Source organism: Dama dama, chromosome 27 (genome assembly GCF_033118175.1).
Source record: "Dama dama isolate Ldn47 chromosome 27, ASM3311817v1, whole genome shotgun sequence".
NCBI lineage: Eukaryota > Metazoa > Chordata > Mammalia > Artiodactyla > Cervidae > Dama > Dama dama.
Genome location: NC_083707.1, coordinates 61,464,815 through 61,476,063, shown reverse-complemented (window position 1 = coordinate 61,476,063; position 11,249 = coordinate 61,464,815). Strand labels below are relative to the sequence as shown.

Here is an 11,249-nt window from a genome sequence, read left to right as displayed (position 1 = left end):
AACTTTGAAAGTAAAAGGAAAGAAGCTATAGTTCCAGACGGCTCAGTGGTAAAGAATGCACCTGCCACTGCAAGGGACGTGAATTTGATCCCTGGGTCGGGAAGATCCCCTGGGGAAGGAAATGGCAACCCACTCCAGGATTCTTGCCTGGAGAATCCCATGCACAGAGGAGCCCACCAGGCTACAGTCCCTGGGGTTGCAGAGTGGGACACGACTGAAGGACTGAGTTCGTACACACAGAGTTGGCAGAATCCCACAACTCACATACAAGACATTTCTTTTAAGAAAAGTTTATTATAGACTAACAAACTTCCCTTCACTAGAGTGATTATAAAATGCATCTGATGCTCTTCCAGGACTTCCAGACCACATCCGGCCACCATGAGTTCCCTCGGTGAAGCAATCATCCACCTTGCAATCGATCTGTTCCACCAGATCAGAAAATCAAAGAAGGAAAACATCTTCCTGTCCCCTTTCAGTATCTCATCAGCCTTAGCCATGACTTACTTAGGGGCCCGAGAAAACACTGCATCAGAAATGCAGAAGGTAGGTGGCAGCTGCCCTTCCGTTTGCATGGTTTGTCTGCTAGCTGGAGTGCAGATGACCACAGGTCTGGCTGTCCCCGGGGGTCCCACGGGAAGCTCAAGCAGCCCCACGACTGGGTGGGCACAGAGAGGGGCACACACTGTCCCGCAGGGCTCCCACCACCTTCCTGTGCCTGGACTTCCTCTGGGGGCTGGGATGACCCCCTATAATCGCCCAACAACCAGAGGTGAGGCTTTAATGAAAGGCTTTAATGAAAGAAGTGAGGCACTGACTAAAATCCATGGGACGCATCTTTACATGGTTCCTCAACGATGAATGAATAATGAGACACGATTCTTTAAAGTGGATAGCAGCCAAGCATCTTTGTGTTTTCCACACACAGATTGTGTTTTTTAAGGACGAAAGCTTTCACTGAACATTTCTGTGTACTTTTTTTTGTTTGTTTCTTTTTGAGTTTGTTTCTGTGAGGGGCATTTATTTGGTATATAGTATTGTTCGTGTGTATTCTTTTGTCCTTCCGTTGTTTTTTTTTTTTTTTTTTTTTTTCACTTACTCTGATGTGTATAGTTTGTTACAGACTCCTTGTCCCACTCCCTGTCTTCTCCAGGTCCTTCACTTCAATGAAATCACAGAGAACCCAAGAGGAAAAGCTACAGGAAATCCTGTGAGTCAGACAGCATTGGACGTAGAGGAGGTCATATGTCCCAGAGGGTCGTAGTTCGAACTGGGGATTTCAGATAAACGGGGAGAAGTCCATTTTTAGAGGTCATGCTGGGCAAGATAGACCGGAGAGAGTTGTTTCTCAGTTCACGTGTGTGTGCGTGTGTGAAATCATTCAGTTATGTCCTACTCTTTGTGACCCCGTGGACTGTAGCCCACCAGGCTCCTCTGTTCATGGAATTCTCCAGGCAAGAAGATTGCAGTGGGTTGCCGTGTCCTCCTCCGAGGGATCTTCCCGCCCCAGGGATTGAACCAGCATCTCTCATGTCTCCTGCTTCAGCACACAGGTTCTTTAGCACTGGGACTGCCTGGAAAGCCCTCTCATTTCACATGACATACTTATTTGCTTCCCTGGTGGCTCAGATGGCAAAGCATCTGCCTGCAATGAGGGAGACCTGGGATCGATCCCTGGGTCGGGAAGATCCCCTGGAGAAGGAAATGGCAACCCACTCCAGTATTCTTGCCTGAAAAATGCCATGGATGGACGAACCTGGTGGGCTACAGTCCGTGGGATCAGAGTCGGACACGACAGAACAGCTTCACTTCACTTCCCTTCACTTATTTACTTCACATCTTTGTTTTTCTGAAAGTAGAGAAGCATATGCTTAAAATCAGGGGCTCCGAAACCTGAAGGAGCTTCAAATAGTGATCTGCTGTTCAGGAATGAGGAACATGGCAAAAATACGACGGCTCTCAGCCACAATGACTTCATCCCAATTGGCCAGGAGCAATAAAAGGTTTGCTGCATCGCATGCAAATACATTCAAATAGGACAGCAGAGCCAGGGTATGGAAACTCTGATAAAGGTTATATATTATTATTATAGAATAAAAATAAGTATGTTAATCACAGTATGTAGCTACAATTATATACTTTTAATTAACTCTTAAAATAGATTAAGAGCAATAAGCATATGATCAAGTGTATTTTGGAGTATTTTGGAAAATGAATGAGAGCTACCATTTATCTAAATAGTCTAAAACTCTTAGCCAGAAAGTGAGAGATTCTGAATTGAGACAAGCCTACGTTGAAAAAGTTATCTGTATCTCCTTGGAGAAGTTTCTTAGCTCTCTGAGCTCTCCTGTTTTCATGGGAATGGCACTGAAGACTTAGAGATGCTGAGGGACAGCTGTTCCCAGTCTGTCTGGCTCCCACTGTTCCTACACTGGGAAGTGTGGCCGTCACAATGCAGAACCACAGATCACAGTCAACAGGTCTTAGAAGGTAATCCCTCAAAGGGATATAACAGGGCATCAAATCACAACATAGGACAATATACAGATTTCATGTTCTCACACAGCTGATGACTGTTAGAAGTTCTCCATGGCTCTAGCCCTCCAGGAGCTTATGTTTAGCCAAGACCTTTCCCTTAACCATTGGAGACAACTGAGAGACAATGCGGTAATGGAATGCTGATGCATCTCTAGTTCAACAGAGAGAAGGTTGGGGTGTGTTAGAGCAGGAAGAGAGAGTTACCTGGAAGATTTAATGTAAAGATTAGGAAGGCTAACTCCAGTAACACAGGCCAGTTAGGAGAAATAACCACAAACATCATCCCTGGGGATGCCACCCTCTAGACAGGGATATAACAGACCTCTGGGGGTGTAGTGTTTACATTGACAGAGAATCCATTGAGCTCAATTTTTGATGTTTGAAGGTTGAAAAGCCAGGAAAAGTTCATCATCACTTTCAAAAGCTTCTGACGGAATTAAAGAAATCCACTGATGCCTATGAGCTGAGTGTTGCCAACAGGCTCTATGGAGAACAGGGGTTTCTATTTCTCCGGGTGAGTTTCCTGGTCTGTCACACCTTTAGTCTTCATCCCAGGTCCTTTGGCCCCATCTCCTAATGGGGGGGGGGGGGGGGGCGGGCACGGAGGGGGCAGAGGAGCCTGGGGACCCACACGGGGCATTTCTTCCAGGGACGCCGGGCTCCCTGACCACAACCCTACCCGCTGCAGTGTCCCAGAGGCTGATAGCACACCAATGAGGTGGGGCTATGGATTGGCCTATGAACTCTGCTTGATCAGGATTTAACACAATTTAATTAATTTGGAAATACCTGCATAGTTACTGATAAATTACTTTTCATTCCTCCTTTCTTCCTGCTCATGTCATAGGAATACATGGATAATGTTAAAAAATTTTATCTAGCCAGTGTGGAATCTGCTGATTTTAAAAATGCTGCAGAGGAAAGTCGAAAGATGATTAATTCCTGGGTGGAGAGCCAAACCAATGGTAGGTTATGAGAGAGTCACCCATTAAAATCACTGTTGTGTCCCTGCTGTGTGTGAACACAGGGCTCAAGATTGCAGAGGGTGGGGAGGCCCTGCAAGGGGTGGACGGTCCACGTCAGTGAGGACAGAAACGGGCGGGGGGCTCCCAGGACCAGCCCCCTGCAGGCACAACTGAGTCTGGTTGACAGTGTCTTTGTGGATCCCAAGTCTCTACTCAGACTTCAGGTTGATTCATAAGTTTTTCTTTTAATTAGAGGCTTAACTTCTGGGTTATGATCCCTAAGAGAAGATATTAGAAAGGGTCCCTTTGTTAATTGGGAAACAACATTCTCTCCTCCAAACCACCCTTTTTGAATAAATGACCACATGCAGGAGGAGGTTCCTGGCCCACGTCCCCCTCCCACAGGATGTCACAGGTGTCCTCCCCACCCAGAGAGGGGGCTGGACAACGTCTCCATCCCATGAGCCACATCCTACCTCCCTTCCGAAATATAGTCTTAGCCTACAGCAGCTCAACGTGGAGAATGAAGAAGACTCCTCAGGGAATGGTGTCTGCCATGTGCTCTAGATTACTGGGTGCATATTGGTTGTCCAGAAGAATATTCTGGCTACTTCTTTGGAATATTGAGCTCAAATTTCAAATGACAGAGAGACAGTAAGGTAGAAAGAAAAGGAGAATGAACACAGGGTGGAGGAAACAGGAAAGGACACGCAGGGAGGCAGTGAGGGAGGGATGCAGAAAATTTGACTTGTGGAAACCTTATCTAAACTCAGTTCATCAGGATTCCTTGTGAGATGACTGATGTCCCCACACACACAGACTGAACACCTTCCCAGTCAGGAGCAGGGGCGTCTCCATGAGGGCAACTCCATCAGGCTGGGGCCATGAGCAAAGCCTCACCTGGTGAACCACTGGGCATGGAGTCCCTCATGGGCTGACTTGTGTGAATATTTGATCATCACTTGCAACTTTCTAACCATCTTCCAGACAAACCACTCCTACCTTTCATGACAGACTTTTGATTTTCTGACTTTGCAGGAAAAATCAAAGATCTGTTTCCCAAAGACTCTCTCGACAGCACTACTGCTCTGGTTCTGGTGAACGCTGTCTATTTCAAAGGGCAGTGGAACCAGGAATTTAAGAAAGAAAATACTGTGGAGGAAAAGTTTTGGCTGAACAAGGTATTGTCTGTAATTAATTTTTAATAATGTAACATAGCTCTGTGTGCAATGTGAAAGTTAAATACATATTTGATCATTTCTTCTATAACTGCTAGTAGAAGTAGGATCTATCGAGGCTGTCTTTTTTTCCCTTTATTTAGTTGGTAAGAGTTGAAGAAACTCTTGTCTCTAATTCACAGATTTCCCACACCATCTCTTAGAAGGAAGATGAGTTTGGTATCTCAGTAAGATTATCTTTTTTTTTCTTTTGGACTAATGCCCATTTAACATTTTTTGCCACATGAATTTATTGCAGGATACAAGCAAACCTGTGCACATGATGAAACAAGCCAATCATTTCAATTTTGTGTCACTGGAGGACGTGCAAGCCAAGATCCTGGAAATACCGTACAAAGGCGATGAGCTAAGCATGATGGTGCTGCTGCCCAATGAAGTAGATGGTCTGCAGGAGGTAAAACCCAGCAGCTATGACTCTTCATGCTGTTGCTTAAATTGCTGGTGACACAGGGCCTGTGTGGGCTGTTCACGGAAGCAGTGCTCACAGAATGCTGGTGATGCGCCGTTAAAGCAAAGTACTAGAGTGTGTTACTTCTTCTCTGTGTTGAGTCTAATGGAAAATCATGAAGGCGAACTTGGCATCCTGTCACTTTCCAAAAAAATAAACCTTCCAGTGCAATATGGAAGAATATGTAGAAAATCTTAACTTCACAGGCCCAGTAATATTCTGAGAAAACTAGAATATCAGTTCAAAAAATAATACGCTTGGCTCACACGTTAATATTTTGCAACCATCAAAACCTCACCTATTCCAGTCTATTCATTTGAAGACAGGGGAAACTAAGAGTCAAATGTAGATGACTCATGGAAAATATATGCAAATTCACACATGAACAAAATCAAACAAAGTAAAACAATGCTGAGCTCCATTCTGCAGACTGAATCACATACTTCATAGAGACGAGACAAACCAGCCTATCTTGATGCTCACTTTCTATTTAGAAGTATTCTCTCAGAGTTATTTGGAGCCTCTTTGCTGGGAATTTTAAAAAAAGTGAATCTTACTTTTAGCATTGTTATATTGGTTCAAGATAATTTGTAAAGAAACCAATAACAATATCTGGCATATAAAAGTCATACCATAAATGGCCATCTGCAATTACTATAATAGCCAATGATGCTGAATTTGCAGTGAACTTGCCACACATTAAATATATATGCAGTAGCTTAGGACTAACACACAATGCTTAAAAATATTAATTAAGTAAACACATACACTGAATCTCTACTTAATGGTGGTATTATGTAACAATTTAAACTTGATTAGAGAAACACATCTATACAGGAAAAGTTTTCAAATAGGTCAAGCAAGTAAAAGGAATAATAATGGGTTGTACACTATAATTATTTCATGCAAAAAACTATGCACAAAAAGACAGTAACAAGACAAGACTATTTGAAAATGAAACATGTAGTGCTCTGGCAACTTAAGAAGTGAAGATATATAGTTCATCTTTTACAAAATAAATTTATTTAATGGTTCTGCTGTTATATATGGGTATATATACACATATATATACAGAAAGCTCAGTTTATCACATAAATATTACAAAATATTCAGCTTATAATATATAATGAGATTACATGCAATACATAAATATTATATGTATATAGTATAGTAAGTTTATATGTATAATATAACTGAATCTCCTGTATTCATGTTTACTGTTAAAATAAAGCTTTTCCATACATTTCAATCCAAGCTTGGTGGGCTCCATGACCACTGAGACTCCTGACAGTTGTTCCTTTCCCACTGTTACAGCTTGAAGATCAGCTCACTGCTGAGAAGTTAATAGAGTGGACGAGCCCACAGAATATGGGGAAGAGACAGGTGGATTTATACCTGCCTCGGTTTAAAGTGGAAGAGAGCTATGACCTCGTGCCCACACTGCGAGCCCTGGGGATGGTGGACGCCTTCTGTGATGGGGTGGCTGACTTCTCGGGCATGACCAGGAGACGTGATCTGGTGGTGTCGACGGTCGTCCACAAGTCCTTTGTGGAGGTGACCGAGGAGGGCACGGAGGCTGCAGCTGCTTCTGGCGTAGAAATTACTGTAAGAGCAGGAAGAAATTCTGAGAGTTTCCGCTGCGATCACCCCTTCCTGTTCCTCATCAAGCACATCAAGACCAACAGCATCCTCTTCTGGGGCCGAGTCTCTTCCCCTTAGACGTCCTTGGCCAGCGGCCACACTGGGGGACGTTCAGAGAGCTGTTCCCGGAGCTTGAATGCTGGTGTAACAATATCCTTGGATTTATTTTCCTTTCCAATCTCACAGTCACTACTGAGAATGTATTGGATGAAATATTATGTTTGTCTGTCTCTCTCTTTCTACAAACTCATGTAACCTACTTTATTCCCCATAAAAACTCCTCCTTGGACAAAATGTTCACTATATTTTAAAAACTTATTTCCATACTCTATCTTCTTCTAACTTTGAAATATCATAGCTCCTATTTCAAAAGTTATATTTACTTTTCAAACCTAGACATTCACATTTATTTGAGTTCAGGTGGTATGTGGGACCCTTACATGTCTAAATTTTTTAATTGTCTGAAATGCATTATCAATAAAACCATGGCTTGTTCATGTCATTTGTTGCTCATCCTTTTTTTTCTTTTCAACAAACTGCAAGTGACCCACCACACATAGAAAAGATCATATAGAAAGATATTATCACATATAGAAAATCAAGAGTACAGCATGATGAGGTTAAAAGGGTAGACTGTTATCAGAACATGAAAGACTTTGTAACCCATGTTGAGAGGTTAAATATAAGCATCTAGAACTCAGACTTGGGATATGAACTGAATCTCTAAATAGATAAGACAGATGATATAAATTTTAGAGTTACTGAGAGAAATATGGTAATTGTAGCTGAAGGCAAAGATGGGATAAGACTGGGAGAGCATATAGTGAGAAGAAGGGCTGACATATGACCCTGAAGTCCACCAATCCACAAATGTCAAGAATTGACAAATTTTGTTTCCTAAAACATAACTTTTCTCAGGGCAAGAGGAATCACTTGGAGGTGATATGTTTATTACATAGATTGGCATGAGGGTTTCACAGGTATATACTCACCTCAAAACTCATGACGTTCATACATTAAATATGTACAGCTCTTTATACATCACTCGAACATGAAGAAAGGTATTTTTGAACAGAAAGTAATAAAATCAATATGTGATTTTAAACATAAAGATAATAGATGCTTAATAAAGAATATAAGGCATATACGCCACAAGACAGGCTTCCCTGGTGGTGCAGTGGTAAGGAATCTGACTGCCAAGCAGGAGACCTGGGTTCAAAAAAGAGTTGGACATGATGTAGTGACTAAATAACACTACACCACAGGGTACCAACGTGTCCCCATTGGCTTGGAGACAGCTAGAATTAAAAGACTGGTCAAACCCTGTGTGCAGAAAACATGGATCAACCGGAACTCTCCCACATCACTGGTAGGGATATGAAAGCTACAACCACTTAGGAAAACAGTCTTGAAATCTTATTTTTTCCATCTTTATTAAAATATTATTGGCCCACAGCATTGAGTAAGTTGAAGGTGAACATGTGGTACACTCATTTTCTACATACAAATCTGATACACTTATCTTCTACAAAATGACCACCAGTGCAGTTTGCACTAACACCGCTCTCTCATCACAGTATTGTCATTTCTTTTTCGGGAGGGGGGTTGTTCAAGAACAGCTGTCACACTGTTGATCTCTAAGGGAGAGGGGAAGCAGGGGTCTCCTATGCTGCCATCTGGGTGATGTCTCCAGAAAACCATGTATCTCCTTGGCTTAGAAATGCACTTCTAGAAAGTCTTTCTCAAGTATACAAAGTGGCACATATCAGTACTTTCTTACAAAGTTAAAAGTATGACCAGATGATTACCAGACCATTAATTCCACATCCTGATTTTGCCCAAGAGATATGAACACATCCACCACAAAAGGACTACGACACAAATGTTCACTGAAGCCTTATTCGTAATGGCCAAAAAGCTGGCAAAACCTCAGATGTCTAACAGCTGAACGAAACACGTGAATGAAAATACAAACCAAAGAATAGTACTTAGAGATAAAAAGGAAAAAACTACTGAAGCAACATGAGTTAAACTCCTACACGCTATGCTGTGCAAACAGGAAACTGAAAAGAATGAGTACATATTATGTAATTCCACTTACATGACAATTTTATACTATGAATAACTGTAGTTGGGCTTCCCTGGTGGCTAAGTGGTAAAGAACCCACCTGATAATGCAGGAGACATGGATTTGATCCCCGGGTTGGAAAGATCCCTGGAGAAGGGAATGGCTACCCACTCCAATATTCTTGCCTGGAGAATCCCATGGACAGAGAAGCCTGGCAGACTACAGTCCATGGGGTTGCAAAGAGTCAGACACGACCGAGCTACTAATCAACAACAAATGTAGTTACATCTCAATACAAGAGACCTTTGAAACACTTAGAACAATACGATGACAGGAAATAATAGTAAAAAATACAAAAAAGTGATAGACAATTATAAACATGAAGGCTAGTATTTGATTGAATGAGATGGATCAGAGCATAATGTCCCTGTGCTATTTCACTTAAGATAAAGATGTACACTCCTAAACACTCGTTGGTTGTGTGGCTAGCATAGCGTCTTGAGCTTTGCTACTGGCAGGTTGAATCACTAAACATTTCCAGAGGTAAAATAAATGAGGAATCACCTTCATAAGAGAAGACGTTTATGATCGGATTAATAACACAAAGTTTATATATTAATTGAATACTAGACACTGTATTGGCAAGAAATTTTATAAGTTTCATTCACGGGTTTAACCCAACATACCTTAAAACGATATAACCACTGAACACTCCAAGTTTTGGTATTTCCGTGTGTCTGAATAAGTATCAGGAATAACATAAAAATGTGTCCAGTGTAAACTTATAGGTAGAAACATCACATTTAGTTTAAGTAGATTTCCAGATGCTCCTCTGGTTGGGTCTCGAAGAGAACCCAATCTGAAAACAGTGAAAGATTTGAGAAGTTATTAGTGAAAAGTTGTCATTACTCCTTCTGTCACCCTGCCTTATCTTATCTCCAGAATAAGTCATTCTGAGCTAAACTACTACCCTTCTGAAGCTGCACGCTTCACAGCTTACAGGAATCTGTAAGACAGGGAAGCAGAAGCCCTGTGAGTGGGCCTGTGCGTCTTGATCCATCAGTAAACAAGTTCTGTCTTCGTTGCTCCCGGGCATTTCTCATCAGGAAGATCTGAGGGAGGCGACAAGGTCACTGATCTTTTGTGAAATGTTGGCAGGTTGGGAAACCTGCCCTTGAGAACACAAGAGATTCTCAGGTAGCTAAGTTTGGAGACAGAACACAATCCCTTGAGATGTTAAAGCTTCATACAATAATAATGCCTCCACAGGCACCTCGAGGCTTGCTCTAAGGTGTGTGTGTTAGGGGCAGCCTTCCAGCCTCAAGCACTCAGCTCTGAAGGTTCCAGGACCCCGTCTGCGCAGGGGCCTCAGTCTCTCCGCCTCCCTCTGCACCGCCCTCCCTTCCACCTCTCTCCCTCTTTCTCCCTCTTTTCCTCTCCCTGCCTCCCTACACGCTCTCTCTGTCTGTCTCACCAAACACACACAGCATCTAAACAAGGGAGCTCGGTCAGCAGGGCTCCACCATTAAATACACCCGGGCTTTGGAACTAACCCTCTGGGAAGGCCTCAGGAAAAGTCACTACCGCGGCAGCCAGTTTCCCATGCTGCCCTCCCATCTCCAGCCTTGAAACTGGGACTTTACCTCCTGGGGCTCTGAACTGCTGCCATGAGAAGTGGCCCCGAAACCAGGAACAAGCCAGAGTGCATCTCTCCCTCACCCCTCTGGGTTCTGGGAGGAGAAGAACCGCAGGAGCCACGACACAGCCGCCCTCACCCTCAGGCCGGCCCTGCGAGGCTGCTGAGCCCGCCTCCTGCGCGCCCCGCCGCCCAGCGCCGCATCAGCTCCAACGCCGCCGCCCGGCCCGCTGCTCCAAGGGAGTCCCCAAGAGGATGGCCTTCTGTCCGTGGACCTCTCAGTGTCCACGGACCTCTCAGTGTCCGCGCTGCGCAGGCTGGTTCAGGATCGCATGGATACAGATAAATGTCTCGTACTCATGGAAAAAATGCTGCCATGCCTTCTCTCCAAACTCTTACAAGTGTTCAGTTTGGCTGATGGGATTGCTGATTGGACCAGAATGAAGAGAACTTCCTCTGCCCGTTCCCCCAATTTATTTCTAATGCCAGAGTCTGACCTCATTTGTAAATAGATTATAGACATAACTAGTTAACATAAGATCGTATTGACTCAAGCTGGGTCCTAATCCATGACTGGACCCTTATATGAAGAGAAGAGACACATAGAAGACGGTCATGTGGAGACAGAGGCACAAGCCCAGAAACTCTAGGAACCGCCAGGAGGTAGAAAAGGGAAAGAGAATTCTCCCCGAGAGCCTCCCGAGGAAGTGTGGTC

The 11,249-nt window shown here is 43.4% G+C and overlaps 1 protein-coding gene across 2 annotated transcripts; it reads left to right on the top strand.

Moving 5' to 3' along the window:
- Positions 1-381: 381 nt before the first annotated feature.
- On the top strand, positions 382-6,908 carry LOC133047601 (serpin B3-like). 2 transcript variants are annotated; one of them, XM_061130899.1, is made up of 7 exons: positions 382-546; positions 1,154-1,210; positions 2,924-3,052; positions 3,386-3,503; positions 4,542-4,684; positions 5,043-5,135; positions 6,504-6,908. In XM_061130899.1, the coding sequence occupies exons 1-7, from the start codon at positions 382-384 to the stop codon at positions 6,906-6,908; spliced, it is 1,110 nt and encodes a 369-aa protein (XP_060986882.1). The 2 variants fall into 2 exon arrangements, with proteins under 2 accessions (XP_060986882.1, XP_060986881.1); XM_061130898.1 differs by having other exon boundaries at positions 4,980-5,135.
- The last annotated feature ends 4,341 nt before the right edge of the window (positions 6,909-11,249 follow it).

Bases quoted from the DNA above. Each gene is read 5' to 3' on its own strand.
- LOC133047601 (XM_061130898.1), top strand. From the start codon at position 382: ATGAGTTCCCTCGGTGAAGCAATCATCCACCTTGCAATCGATCTGTTC. The intron at 547-1,153 runs GTAGGTGGCAGC...TGTCTTCTCCAG, and splicing joins CTGCATCAGAAATGCAGAAG to GTCCTTCACTTCAATGAAAT. The intron at 5,136-6,503 runs GTAAAACCCAGC...CCACTGTTACAG, and splicing joins AAGTAGATGGTCTGCAGGAG to CTTGAAGATCAGCTCACTGC.